The following is a 15,523-nucleotide window of genomic DNA, read 5'->3' on the forward strand; positions in this document are numbered from 1 at the left end:
AGAGTGCTTGCTTCTCCCAGAGGTCATAATTTGATTATGAGTCACTTTAACCATTTAATCTTCAGCCAGTTAGGACAGCATGATGAAGAAACTTTCTTGTGCAGCCCTGTCAAGAGAAACATATATCCGCAGTACAAGCAATGAGTGAACCAAGCCCAGTGTTCACGTCAGACCTAGAACTATTTGCCAGATGCACGTGTTTTTAGAGGACTTCCTAAATATGTATTTTATACTTAAAGAGCAGATCCCATTTATTTTCTATAAACTCAGTGTGGTTTCAAACAAAATTATCCAGTCAAATGCATTCTTTGCAGCAACCAGGCTGTTTTTTCATCTTGTTATATATTTGCCTCTTCTTCAGACTCTCTTTTTGAACACAGTACAGCACTCTGCACATATAGAACTCTCTCTAAAATAGGATGTAAAGAAGCTTCTGTGGAAGGAAGGACTGTGCACTGAGTCGTGTGTGTGTGTGTGTTAAAGCGAATAACACAATAAAACAAGCAGAGGAACACAAGATCACAGGTTTTGAGGCTTTTCTCCCTATTTCCACCTGCTGGTTTCACTCTGAGGTGGAGGACACTCGCATTAGGATTACTCACCTTCCATGGCTTTGAGGACATGCTTAAATGCCCCCCCCCCCCCGGCTTTTTAAAGCTGAAGAGTTGTAGACATGGTACCATTTCCTCACAGGAGGTTCCCTCCAGCTCCTTGGTTATTTGGATTACCCTTCTCTAAACATTTTCTAGCTCCGTGATTCCGTTTGTTAAGGTGTGATACCTGGAACTGTGCCTATTCTTTAAACTACAGTCACAGCATAGATTCATATAAAGGCATAATGATACTGACAATTTTGATTCCTTTGTTTGAAAAGACTTAAACTTGTTACGTTTACTCAGTAGTGTTGCTTTTCTTCTTGTTAACTGTTACAGTGGAAGGTACGTCGGACGCTTGCTTTCTCTATACATGAGCTGGCTGTTATTTTGGGAGATCAGCTAACAGCAGCGGATCTCGTGCCCATTTTCAATGGCTTCTTAAAAGATCTGGATGAAGTGCGCATTGGCATCCTTAAACATCTTTATGACTTCCTTAAGGTAGACAGAGCTTGAGCTATCTATCTTTTTCCAACTTCCTTCTTACCAAGGAACTCAAGGCAGCTTACATGATTCTACTCTTTCACTCACTCTTATCCTCACAACAACAACCCTGTGAGGTATTTTGTGCGGAGAATCTGTGACTGGCCCAAAAACACCCAGTGAGCTCCATAGCTGAATGGGGACTGACAATTTATTTAAAACTTTTTTATGCCATCCCATCACAGATATCTCAGGATGGTTTTCAACAAATTAGAACCCTGAATCTTAACTACTATACCACACTGGCTACTTTATGTTATATTTCAGTTACTTTTTCTTTCTGGTGCATCCTTGGTTGAGAGAAGCATGTGGAACACATTGTTTAAATTGCTTGACTGATTGCCTTTAATGTTTGCTTTATTTTAAAAAAGCAGCTAGGCTGAGTTCTATCCCCCTCCCTTTGAACATTGGATGTACAAAGGCAGCTTTTGATGCAGTTGAAAGTAAGGGTATCTCCCCTACCCTTTTTAAATGTGCTTAGGTCAGTTTGTAAAACGCCATGTGCACCTGCACAAAATAAATAATGGATGTTGGATTGGAGCCAGTATCTGTGATACTCTGTATTGTTTCACATAAATTCACAGAAATATCTCAAATGGATACAACAATTGAATGGCGTTACCTTTTATTTAGGGAATTGCTTGAGAGCAGGAATTTTTTTTAAAAATTGTCCTCTTCAACCTGAAAAGTGCACCTACCCAACCAGCACTTTCATGGTGGGCATAACATATAAAAGCCTCTTAGTCCATGTGCCAGCCCATTTTTATGCAGCAACTGCTGTCAGTGTTAATTTTGGCAGCCTCTTTGTGGGTTGGTAGATGGAGTGTGTGTGCTGGTCTTACTTTTAAATAGGTTGTGCTGACATGAGCGAGAGGTTTTGGCAGCCTCCACATAGGAACTATAATGTTTAAATTGGCTCTAAGTCTTTAACACATTGCACAAGAAAATAGAATGTATGTGTAATGATAATTACTGGTGAAGATGGCCAGTAGTCTGTAAATGTTTGGCTACTGGAACTTTGAAGGTCAGGACAAGTGGATACTTGAGCTTGGCTCTTTATTTCTATTGGCAGAAGCAAGATAGCACTGAGGCTTAGGGTACAATCCTGTACACATTTAGGCAGAAAAAGCATCTTCCAGCATTCCCCAGCCAGCCATAGGACCGTTTCTGTCTTAAACATGCATTGGCATGTGCTCTGGCTGTTTACTGATTACATTTTAATCTTGCTTTTCCTCCATGATGCTTTAGGAAGCATACCTGGCTCCTCCACCAGCCTATTTTGCCTTCCTGAGAAACCGGAGACATGGGTTTCACTGGTTCAGGCATACTAGGAAATGGTAATTTCCTACTACAGTGACCAGCCACAGGAGTCCTCAGTCACATGTGTTACCTCCTTCCTTCTTTCATGAAGGAGATTGGAAGCTTCTAATTCCCATTTTAAAAAAAATCACAGTTCTATGTGGCATCAACCATGAGAAAGTATGGTTGTTTAAACCCTACTTTAAACCCTAGTTTGTTAAGAGCAAGCCAGTACCAAATTGTGGGGGCATTCAAGCCTGAGGCTCGCTGTGGCTCATCCATGAAATGTCTTGTTACATCTGAATGGAGCTTGTGAGATAGTGACTATCCCATGTTCTGCAAGTTAGCTTTTGGCTGAATACGGATTTGAACCCAGGTGGCCTTGGTCCCAATCTAGTACTGTAACCTGAATGACACCACTAGTTGTTAGTCTGAGTGGAATAAAGCTGTCTTTAGGAAGGAAATGCTTAGTGCTTCACAAATGTAAGCTACTAGAACACTAAGGAATGCCTGCTTTAATTTTCCAACTAAATCGGTAATAAATCGTTTAAATGGCCACACATCATTTTATTTCTGTTTTATAGTTGCTTCATGCTGACAAAAGACGTGAGTACCTTTACCAGCTTCAAGAGTTTGTGGTTACAGATAACAGCAGGAATTGGCGATTTCGTTATGAACTTGCAGAGTAAGTAAAATTTGTTAGACTCTTGTATCTTGGTGTGTAATTGTACCGAGCTATAGCAAGCATTGGTTGTTTTCTCCTAATCTTCTATAAAGTATTACTTGTAATGCAAGTGACAAAAAAGTGGAATCAATTGATGGGAAACCAGGCAAAATTTGAACCTGTAAATGGGAACAACACCACCATTGAGTTTGAGTGAGCTCAGTGTACATGCTCAGTTGTAGCCACATTCTGTTGCTTTTATCTAAACATTGCTTTCATTCATACCATGAATTATTCTAGTGTAATAACTCTGACATCTAGTGGGAGAGCCGTATCATTTCATTACATTTCTTTCTTCTACAAAAATCAGCTGTTGATGTTTGTTGCATCTTCTGTGCAGGTTGCAAAGAATCATGCATCTCGTGAAATGTTGGAATAATTTATACTTTGCTTTCTAAATACTCAGATTTATCAGATCTTTTAAATACTTCCTTTATTTGAAGAGTCCTCCATTAGCACACAGCAGTACTAAGCAACATTTCATGCTCACATTCTTATTCATGTTCTTATCTGTACTGAAAAATCCAGCATTTCTAAAGCAGCACGGAATAGTATTAGGATTTTCCTTTCCTTTCGCTTCCTTTCTGTCTGAATGTTGTGTCTGGATTGACAGTTGCCCGAAATAGTCAGCTCAGAAAAACCATCTCACATCTTACCTGTGACATGAGCTTAGTACGAAGCTACTATTTGCTTCACCTCAGCCCCCTGTCTTAATATGGGGATGATAGTACTTGCTAATCCCTGCAATTTGTGCAGTTGCGGGGGGGGGGGGCAGATGCTGTCCAATCTGCATAATCCACCTAATTAACGTACTTTTGCTGGATGGAAAAATCCATATTGATGATTTGATTGTGCCAGAGTTGTTTCTTCTATTCTTGTGCCTTGCTGGTAATGCATTTTGGAGAGTACTTGGTTTTTCACAGGTATGTAGAAGGAGAACAGTGCTGTATCCACATACTTCATTGCCCTGCACTGTGTGCCCATTTGATGCTTTCCCTGGGCTCAGAGGGACTCAGAGTTCCACATGAAGAAGGGGGCTTGGCTGGCACTGGAAAAAGCAGCAGCTCTTCTTGGAATCAGCTATGTCTCCTCCCAATCCTAATTGTATCACTGGGTTTATCTTCAGTCTGAGATTGGAGATAACATGGCCATTTCTTCAGTGGTGATTTCTCTAGGGATGGGGCTTGAAGGTAGAACTTACGTGCCAGTGCCAAAGTAGGTTGAGTGCCCTTGCAGTATTGTAGAGGACTCAGAATGGCTTACAGCAATTTAAAATCATGAAATCCAAGTAATGGACAATACAGTTAAATAGCAGTGTAAATGAGAAGAACAGTATAAAGAAGTTGAACTGTAAGATTGGAAAGGACCAGTGCCTCAGACTCTGGGGAGTCACTATCAATCAGGGTGGATAGTACTGGCCAGATGGACTAATGTAATATTAATACTGCTACTACAAATAACAGCATTACATTTATACTCTTATACCTTAAGTTGCTTCCTCTTACAAGCAACTCAAGATGGCTTACCAGGTTTTCCTTCCCCACCGTTTTATTTTCAGAACAAGTAAGTTCCTTATCTTTTTAGTTAAAACATCTTCATAGAAGACTGTATTCTGTTTATTAAATGCATACATTTTAAACTGACCAATGACTGAACTGAATAGTGGACAAATTCAAAATATGATATGAAATGGTGATAAAACAAATAAGATGAAGCCATCAGTAAGACGTAATCAAACCAAAAATGAAGTCAACAGCTTTATGAAAGAGTTGGAAGATCTAAAAAAATTAGAAACAGTTTCTAATACTTAAGTAACAGAAGAAGTAACTTCAAAGCCTTGCATTCATATTATATTCTGTTGCAGGAGGGTAGAAGAATTAACAGTGTTGTAAATAATTATTTATCTTCTGTTTTAGGCAACTGATTTTGATACTTGAGCTGTATAATCCCAATGATGTGTATGACTACTTAAGACATATTGCACTCACTCTCTGTTCAGATAAAGTTTCTGAAGTCAGGTGGATCTCCTTCAAGCTGGTAGGCTGTTGTACTTTTGTTCTGCCTACATTTGTTGTATGTTGTATATTTGGTTTCACAAGTCTTTTTTCCTTACCTTTTAAAATGTCCTTTCCTTATTTTGACTGTAGTTTCCCTATTAGAGGTTTTATTTGAGCTTCCTTCTTGTTTTCTGCAACAGAACAATGGCTACAAGGGATACAGTTCTGTGGGGATAACTTGGGAGGATTGTGGGCATCCTATGCGGGACAGGAGGACTGCAGAGGTGAACTTTGCCTCTGTGCTTCTCCTGCTCTTCAGAGTGCTTAGATAGGCTGTTTCAGCTGTCTGTGTTTGGAGCAGGCGGGAGGGAGGCAAATGTGCCAGCAGGATGCCAGTCTCTTCCCTCCTCACCCCAAAACCTGTCCTCTGAGATGGTTCCTCTAGCCTTGAAGCACCCTCCCCACCCTTGTCAGGGAAGAGTGCCCCAAGCAGGGAGTCTCTGTCCTTCTGTATACTGTCAAGGGGCCACAGAATAATTCTTCCTAAATACCTAAAGCTTTTAGGTATTTGTTGTGTTGGTAGTGCCACCTTTAACTGTTGCCAAGCTCTGCATGAGTTCTGCTCTGGTACCTTTGCAGGTGGTAGCAATTTTGCAGAAATTTTATGCAAACAATGCAAACTCTCTGGGATTAAATTTCATTAATGAGCTGATTGTGAAGTTCCGCCATTGTTCCAAGTGGGTTGGAAGACAAGCATTTGCCTTTATCTGCCAGGTGAGTCGCCTTGGCTTTGGCCTTGGCCTTTACCTCTCTCATCTTTCCTTCTTTTTTCTTTGTCTTTTTTCTTCTTTGCATTGCTGATATGTGCATAAAGAATAGAAATGTCTGGCACAGTTGCCCTGCAGAAACTAAGCAGGGCTGTGAGCTACCTGGATGGGAAACAACCTGGAAGCCATATATGAGCTTGCTGGACTGCATGGAGCAAGAATGGGACTTGAATGTATTATGCTTGTGACATAAACATTTACAGGAGGGACATACATAAGTTTGAATTGCTCATTTGGATAAGTACAAAAACACTATTAGCTTCTTAGAATTTTTTCAGGGATCTGTTAAATCTATTCTGCCCAGAGCACAATCAAATTTTAAAGGATAGGGCAAGAGGGTACATTATGACGTGAAGACAAATAAGAATGTGTTTACAATTAAAGAAGCATTTGTCATGTTGATGTACAATGAGCAGTCAAAACACCCATCAAAATCCATGCAACTCCATGCAACATTTATTCAGTATATGTTTCTTCCTCCTCTTGTTGTCTTTGCTTGTCTAACCTTTTTAAAAATACCATCTACCTAGTTGCTCTGATATCAGTGGGCCCACATTGCTGCTTAAAATGCAATATCTCTTCTTAAGTCATTCAATAATTGATGATGATGATGATGATGAAGAAGTAGCACTTAAGAATATCCTGAGTGCTTCATGTAAGTTCCTTCCATGTGTGCTTGCTTAATAGGCAATTATTGTCACCATGTTGTGCCTAAGGGCTGTAAGCAAGGCTTGCCTGAGGCCAGCAAGTGTATTCATAGCAGATGAGAGACTTGGATATTTTTTCCTCACTATCACATTGTGATGGATTCCTACCATTACCTCTTAGGGATCTTACGTTGAGAGTGACTTGCACATAATCAGGATTACACTATGCTGAGCAGGGATTCCAATTCAGTGCTTCTAGGCCCACTGCCAGTGATTTTCCTACTGAACCATACCGACTCTTGCTTATTATTCCTTTGAAAATGAGAATTGCTGTTCCGTTAGTTGAGTATGCCTAACTTCTCTCTTTTTGTTATTGTAGGCAGTTGTGGAAGAAGAGTGCATGCCTGTTGACCATTTTGTGGAACACCTGTTACCCAGCCTTCTAAACTTGGCCTCTGATCCTGTGCCAAACGTAAGGGTTCTGCTTGCCAAAGCTCTGAGACAAACATTATTGGAGAAAGGTATGTTAATTCCTCTCAAACATAAACTGTTTTTAAGTACAGTGAGCACTGCTTGGTGCATAGAAGTCAGGGGTCACAAGCTTTTTGCTCCCAAGAGCCACATCTGGGGTTGGATATGGGACTGGAGGCTGAGCTTTTACATATACATGTATGTAGTGCACATTGTTGCCCCCCCCCCACTCCACACACACACTCCCTTGCATATACATCTTTTTTTTAAAGTAAGTTTTATTATTATTTTTCTACCAACTAACAAAAGAAACTAAAAACCATCAGTCATCAGAAACATCAGACCTACTGGGTCAGCCCCCCGTACTTTTTTTTATAGTAATCCGTAAACATATTTGAATCTATGCACAGTCCCGTTTCTCTAGTCAATAATAAAAAGAGTTCCAAGTTTGATAGAAGTCCATACACATCTTGAGGTGTTCAGGGATGGAATAGCTTAAACTTCCTCTCCTTGCCCACTGAGAACTAAAGCAGGGAAAGCAGTGATCCCGGAGACAGGGATGCTGCAGGCGGAGGTAAGTTTTCACCTCTTCCAGTGATTTCCAGGGAGATTTCCAGCTGTTTCTCTGCTGCCACAATGGGGGTAATAGTGATCTCAGAAGCGAGGTTGCTGGGAGTTGGGAGATGTTCTGCCTCCCTTAAGCCTTGACAACGCCATCTCCATCTCCATCAGCATTAACAGCAACAGGGTCTGGGAATATCAGGGAGCTACACAGCAGGGCGTGGGTGAGGGCAGATAGTGCTTATCCAGTGTAAATTAAGGCAACACATGAAAGTTAGAATTGTGCATTCCTTCTGAAATGAAATCTTTTGGAGAGACTGCTAGCTATTACAAAACACCTGTGCTACTGGCACACATCCTCTTCCTGGTTACGTCTTCGATACTGATATTGAGCGAGTCAGGAGATACCAGTGTCTTGCTGTTTCTGATGTCCAGAACAACCCAGTGCAAAATGAGATAAGAGCATGACACATAGTATTAAGTACTTATTTTGCCTGTGTTGGATCTGCTACCGATCAATTATAATGGGTGACTCCAAATTCCAGTCTTATCAGAGATAAAAACAAGTAATTGCTGCCCATTTTCACCACTCCATACATAGTTTTAAACACCTGTTATGTACTTATGCTCAATCAGACCATGGATGGGGTACACTTCAGCCCTATTTTTCCATTAGAGAAGGTGCTCTAAATCCTTAATCATTTTGATTGCCCTTTTATCAGCTTCATGATATCCCTTTTGAGATGGGATAGCCTAAAGTGTATATGACATTCGTATGTGGCAAGATATTAGATTTATGGTGAGATACTGAAGTACTAGCCACTCGATTTTTAAGCCCTTTTCCGATTGTAAGCCCTCTAACATGGAATTCACTTTTTTCATTGCTCCCACATACTTACTTGATATTTTCATGTTGTTGTCCACTACAATGCCATAATCTATTTCTTGGTTTTTAAGCGCCAGCTTATCAATGCTATTTCAAATCCCATCAGTGTATACATGATGTTAGAATTGGTTGCCAAAGTGTCACTTTCCACTTACTTGCACAGAATTGCATTTATCAATATTTCCTACACACCCATTTTCAGCAATTCTTTTGGAACTCTTCACAGTTCGCTTCAGTTTTCAACTTCCCAAATAATAAAGTTGGCTGCAAACGTAGCTACTTCAGTGCTCATCCCTAACCCTAACTTTAGATAGCACCAGCCTTAGTGTAGAATCTTGGAATTCCTCAATACTACCATTTTCTTTACTCTTACACTTCCCCGTACTTCACCTGCTTGTTTTAAAATATTTGCCACTTACCAGTTATCAATTTATTAAGAGGACATGCCTTGTTACCCCCCAGATACTTTGGCCTATAATTCCCAGTATGCCGTACTACTGGTCATCCAGGCTGGGGAGCTGACAAAACATCTAGAAGGCATCAGGCTAGGAGGGCTGTCTTATGGCTTTGGACTGTATTCAGGAGCCTTGATCAGCTCTTTTCAACATTTGCCCTGCATGTCAGTGGAAATGGCGTTTACCTTTGCTGACTGCCTTTGTGGATCCATGTGATCAGTTTTTCAGACAGATACGAACACAAACCTGCTTACACTTGGAGTTGGTTACTGAAGACCTTGATCTGCAACCTTTTGTCTTCCAAGACAGGGCTTTTTGTTGCTGCTGGATAATTCAGGAAGTCCAATTGGTTCCTTCCTCACTGCGAGTTGTAAAAACTCACAGTTTTGCCATCCTTTATTCTGTATATTCTTGCTATTTCCCTGCTGCAAAACTATTAGGGTGCAATCCAGTGTTGCCTATTGCAGATGTCTGTATGCTGTGGAACTTTGAGGGCTTATATGCATTCAGTGCATGGAGCAAGCTGCAGTAGCAATGGTTGCCTTTGTCACAGTGCCTCACAGTGTGCATTTTATCTAGGCTGTTGTTTTCAGATGAGGCACCAGGAAGGGAAGGCGGTATAGACGCTGATAGGAAACAGAGTAAGCTGCTCATCCCGGCCTCCTCCTCACCACTGACACCACCCGTTTTTCACCTCTGCAGCCCATTTGCATCCTTGTAGAAGGTGCTGGTACAGATTTTTCTGCTCTGGCTGTGAGGGGTTCAGGGCAGGAGTTTGACCTTCAGAGTCCCAGAATTGGGACTTTGAGTAACACTATCTCCCCGCGCCGTATATACTACTGTGAGGCCATTGGATTACGACCTTAGTGGCTTTTATTTTATCTTTTTGTGTTGATGTTTCATTGATTACAGTATTTCTGCATTGCAGTTTTTGTTTTAAGTGAATGTAAGCCAGTCATTGGGCCCAATCGTGGCCAGATACTGGAATAAAAATGAATGAATAAATTTAGTTTTACATTTAAAGTGAATTTACGCGCATAGAATAATGTGGCTCAGACTCAAATGTTTTCTTTTGATTCCACATTCCAGCATATTTTAGAAGTGTGGGCAGCCCTCATCTTGAAGCTGTTGAAGAGACTGTACTTGTTCTACAGGCAGACAGAGACCAAGATGTTTCCTTTTTTGCCACAAGCAAACCAAAATACAGTGACATGCACATTACATCGCTTGAAAAGCAAAATTAAGTTAAGCTCTCTGGACCACAAAAGATCACTCATCTAACAGGCTGCTGCTTTGGCTATTAACCTAGTGGAAGACTGTGTCAAGCAGCTGATGCAACCCAGAAGGAAAGGGCTTGTTCTTATTTCTGGCGTTTGAATGAGAACGTCGACCTTTTATCTGCAAACTGGCAATACTGATACGGAATCTCACCAGTCCAATCTTTCTTGATTTACTTTCGTGAACATGGATAATAACCATCATCTCTACAAGAAGCCCAGAATTGTGTATGTGTATGCTTGTGTTGACCTCACACATTTTCAGCTCCATCATTGTTCCAGCTAAGAGAATTACGCCTTTCCAAATATGCTGACTCAAAGACAAGGGGAGGCATTCGGCTGCGTGACTACAATTTGCTACAATTCAGTTTGGTACACTTGAGCTTATAATAGACTCGGTGAACATAAACATGTGGGCACTCTTACCTGTTTTGCTGTAATTTGTTCCATGGATGATGGCATCACATTTTATATGATTAAAAAACTCAAAAGTATGCAAAATGTTCTCATGAGAGTTGGCAAAGAATTCAGAAAGCTTGAAACAATATCTGTTAGAAGTTGTGCTTTTTAAAAAAGAAAATGCCGCATCATTGTCTTTTGGGAGTAAAGGCAGAATTTGAGCTTTTTTCCTCTAAGGTAGATGGTGATATTTTAAAACAACCGAGGGCTTTATTTTGTGAATTGTAGCTCTGTTTGTATGCTTGTATGCTCAAGAAACTTCATAGTTAGTTTTTCTTTTCTGCTATTAACTTCATTTTCCTTCTGCCAGAGCTGTGGTCTATATTCATGTAAATTGCAGTCTTCAAACAACTAACTCTGAAGTTCTTACATTTGCCAGGCCTTCCCCTTAGTAAGGACTTATGGATATGGACTAATAGCTTTCAACACTAGAGTATGTTTGAAATTTGTTTTAAACTCTGCTGTGCTCTCAGAAGTACAGTAGATGTAAAGTTAGGGATGCAAACTCCCTGAAAGGATACAGAACCAATCACTTGTATATGAGTAAAAGTTCAGACCTCTGGGAATCTGTTCTTTGTCTAAGGAGGTTTTACTTTTGTGAAGATCAGCGATGGAAAGTTCAGCCTCTTAAATGGTTTTTCGTGCTGCTGCAGTGCACACACGTGGGCTTTTAATCCATGCCTCAACTGCATCCTTCTGCCTCCAAAGATGGAAGACTCTCTAGACCCTGATCCTAACCTATTAGTGTACGGAGCTACTGCCAGAAAGCAAGCCCATTAAATCTCCTTGTCAGTTTGTGGAACTGTTTTGCGCGTGTTCACAGACCATTCTGGCCCACTCAGATCTGGTTTATTGTCGCAAACTATGATTAGAGTAACAAAGTAGCTCTTTTTTGTTTTGGATAAGATGGGAACATGGAATATACATGGAGGAGGGCCAATATAATCTTACCATTATGCTGTTACAGTCTACTTGATATGCAAGAGCTTTGGAAAAATAAAACTTCACTCAGGGCAGATACTTTATGTTCCAGTTCAACAGTCATATCTGTGCACACCCATAAAAACTTGAGCTGTAAAAACACAACTACTTTAGGGATTCTCAAGTCCAGAAACCCAGATTGCATCATCTGTACAGAGAAAAATGATGTCTATTCCATGAGTTCACCAGGGCTCATTCAAAGGAGTGAAGACTGCTGGAGTTAAATATTATGACCTGGGCATATATGCAAGTGTTCTATAGAAGGCTTTTAACAGTTATGAAACAATATCCTATTCAAATTTTCTTTCATTGAGCAGTGGTTAAGTGTTTAAATGTGAAAAACCTCTTAAGAAACATTTCAAGTTTAGCTGAACATAACTGGATTTTTTTAAAGAAGTTAAAGGAGTAACCAAAACTCATTTAATGGCAAGCAGCTCCATTCCATTTAATATAAATAAGTCACAACTATGTTGTCTTAAACACCTTTGTTCCATTAAGTAGTTGTATGGTCTGGATTGTCAGCTTACTTCCTGGTATTATCTTTTATTGGTTTTAAAACTGGTTTAATTTGCCACAATTGCCTGTCAGGTTCTGGACATAACGCTATGAAAAATTATGTTCCAGACTGCAATACAGTGTTCAGTGTTTTGTAGTACTGGTTTTGCAAGATCCTAAAATACTTTTAGCAACAATCTAGAAATGTCTTCTTATTTCAGGATGAAATGTCTGAACTCTGAATTCTGCAAGGTGGTTCTACACTTAAATGTTTGTAATAAGTTTAAAAACAAAATGCCTCATCAATGCAAATGATTTTTTATGACTGCAGTTTCTCAGCAAAAAATGTCAACTTTTGGTAGTTTTAATATCTTTTTCTAATGCTAGCATTAAGTATTTTTTAACACTTCAGATTTTCTAAAATTGTTCTAACCAGTTTTTATTTGTGTTGACCATACCTGGTCATTAATATTTTTCAGCACTGATCATCATTTTTCTTTTTTTTTTAAATGTACATAGAATGAGAAGAACTGTAAATAGTCTGCTGTTTGGACATAAAAGTAATCCAGTTTTGACTGCCATGTTAGTTTTAGATTGATAGATACCCTTCGTACACTAGCCTACTAAATATCATAAACTTCCATGTGTCTTTAGAAAGCTTTTCCTGAAGGTATTGGTTAGTTAGCATCAGTTATGCATGAGTAAGTTGTTGAACTTAATTTTCCTGAAGAGACAAATCAAATTTTTATAAAAATGTAGCACCTTTTTCTAAATTCAAGATTTTTTCATTTTAAATTTGTGCTTTTGTGAAAAGTTACGTTTTAATGTTGAAAAACCTGTAGGTGCATGCACTAGAGGAGAGAATTCTGGGCAGTTCTGCTCACTCCCTCCTGCCTTCCCATTTCCCCTCCGTTCATTTTTTTGTGTTGATTTAATTGTTGGCAATGGCTCTCGCAATGTAATCCTATGCAGGCTTAGATAATGGCTTAGAAGTCCCGCCTTGCCCCGGTCAATTTTAATGGCTGTGCCATTCTGGGAGAGGTGGGCCTTTTTTCCAGCCTAAACTTGTGTAGGATTGCACCTTAAGTTGCAAAAAACTGCACTGATACAACCATTATTCATTACATGTAACTTGTTCGCAACTTCCGCACAAGCACCACTGAAGTACCTGAAACAGCAGCTGTTTTGGAATTGTTCCCCAGTAGAATTTATGCATGACTAGACGATAGCACCTTATAGATCACTCTTTAGGGGCGGGGCGGTAAGCAATGGAGAGGAAAGTAGCATATTCAGTTAAACTGTTTAAACAAAGCCAAACATCTTTTAAAACCTCACGGTGAGCTCATTCCACTCACAAACGTTGCAAGGATTTTCACTTTAAAACATTTTTGGCTGAGGTGCATTAAAAACAAGTGGTTCAAGGTAGGGCACTTGTAATACAAAGAATGCGTGTCATTTTTTGCCTCGAAATTCAACCTGCTGTTGTCTGCTGCATGTGGTTATCAATTTGGCGCCTCTTGGAATCCTGCCCAAGTGGCAGTTGTATGTCTGTAAAGGATGGTGTTTAGGACCCAATAATTGGAGACACTCTGGAAGTGCCACTGATTTCATCAGAACATAGAATCTATGTAACTTTCTATTCATATTTATCTCAATAAATCCCATGACTGCTTTATCAGACATCTTTCTTTGTTTACTTGGCTGAACTGTGGCATAGCAAATTCTATTTAATCATGTAATAATATTTGAGCAGCATTAAACAATGTATTTGTTTTTTTTTAATTTTGTTTTGTTCAGCATGCTTTTAGCCTGCCTTTCAGTGTGCGCTGCGCTCACAAGACAGTGTACAATGATATTTATGTTAAAGTATAATTACAATTAAAAATGCAGAGAGATGCATACATGGGGGGGGGGGGGGGGGGGCAGCAGCAGCGACTAAAGATCTTTAAGCACCAAATGCAGACCAGAGTAAATGTATTGTCAAGTTTTTTAAAAAAGCAGTAGTGGTACCATGTATATCTCCCTTGGGTGAGAGTTCCAAAGATGTGGGGCCATGTCAGAAGCAAGGTTTCATCCTCTTCCCTTTCAAACAATAGACAATTCCTTAGCGAAATGCATTTTTATTTCCAGTGTAGAACCAGCAAACTAATAACCAACAAAGGAAGAATCTCTGATCATGCACAGAGCAATTAGTTGAACACAAACGAGAAACTATTTTTGAGAATCCTCCTTTTCTGTAACCCTGAGTTCTACCTCTCTGAGTGTGCTCCTTTGGAGAAGGGCTAGTTTCAGACCAAGCGTCTCCTATTCCTTTCCCATGTCCCACCCTGAGACTTCCAAACCTTTCAGTTCCCAGGGTCTGCCCGAACACCTGGAGATGGCAACTTTGAGATAAGCTTTCCCTCCTTTGCCATCTCTATGTCCACAGATCTTGTTTCCCAGGCATCACCATCCTCATCTGAAGAGTCAGTGCCATCCTGGCCCTGGAAAGCTTGCCAAGAATAACTGCCTGCCTCATTCTCAGCAGGCCACTAGAGAGAAAGCCTTATTCCAAGTAAAAGATAAAGGCTGGTGGGCTGGAGAGAAGGACTTTTGACACTGATCTTAATGTTTGGGCAGGCTAATCCAGGTGTACATAGTCCTATTAGATAATGTGGTCCCAAACAATTTAGGGATTTAATGGCCAAAATAAGCACTCTTTGTTTGGTCCAGACAGGTTAGTGGGCCCACTGTAACTCCATCTTACCTAGGCTGCTTTATCCTGGTACTCCTAATTCATTATTTCTCTGAAATGCTCACCCAAAGTTTAACTGTCTCCCTAAACTGAAAAGGGAGTTAGAACTATGTATACCATCTGCATATTGATAAGACCTCACCCCAAACCCACAGATGATTTCTCCCAGTCTTTTCATGTAGCTCTTGAAAAATGTGGGTGCATGATAGAACTTTGAGGTAGTACAAATGGTAAAAGGATGGACCCAAAGTTCTCTAGCACCACCAGGGAGTGTGAGGGTCTTTTAACTGCTGCAGCTGCTACGCCAAGCATGTCCATCCCGAAAGCAATAGCTTAGCCACAGTGGTACCAGCCATGCTGGCCTCACGATTAGGTTAGTGTAATGTGCTCTTTGTAGGGCTACCTGTGGGTTTGGTCCTGGGCTGGGCTTGGTACATGGTGCAGCAGCAAGGATGCTTCCTGGGCCCCCCTCCAAAGAGCAAGCTGCATCCTCATCCTCCAAGGACTGCACTAGCTGTCAATGGGCTGCTGGGCTAAGTGGTTAACATATAAAACCCTAAAAAACTTGGGGCCA

General features: G+C 40.3%; 1 protein-coding gene across 1 annotated transcript in view; it reads left to right on the plus strand.

Moving 5' to 3' along the window:
- Positions 1-13,895, plus strand: part of LOC123036206 (serine/threonine-protein phosphatase 4 regulatory subunit 1-like) — a 45,945-nt gene extending 32,050 nt beyond the window's left edge. Inside the window, 6 exon segments of the mRNA XM_044455247.1 lie at positions 933-1,094; positions 3,020-3,120; positions 5,076-5,196; positions 5,796-5,930; positions 7,010-7,151; positions 10,093-13,895. Coding sequence (XP_044311182.1) covers positions 933-1,094; positions 3,020-3,120; positions 5,076-5,196; positions 5,796-5,930; positions 7,010-7,151; positions 10,093-10,247 — 816 coding nt within the window. The 3' untranslated portion in view covers positions 10,248-13,895.
- The last annotated feature ends 1,628 nt before the right edge of the window (positions 13,896-15,523 follow it).

The sequence above is a fragment of the Varanus komodoensis genome, unplaced genomic scaffold (assembly GCF_004798865.1).
Source record: "Varanus komodoensis strain SLA01 unplaced genomic scaffold, ASM479886v1 scaffold8, whole genome shotgun sequence".
Classification (NCBI taxonomy): domain Eukaryota; kingdom Metazoa; phylum Chordata; class Lepidosauria; order Squamata; family Varanidae; genus Varanus; species Varanus komodoensis.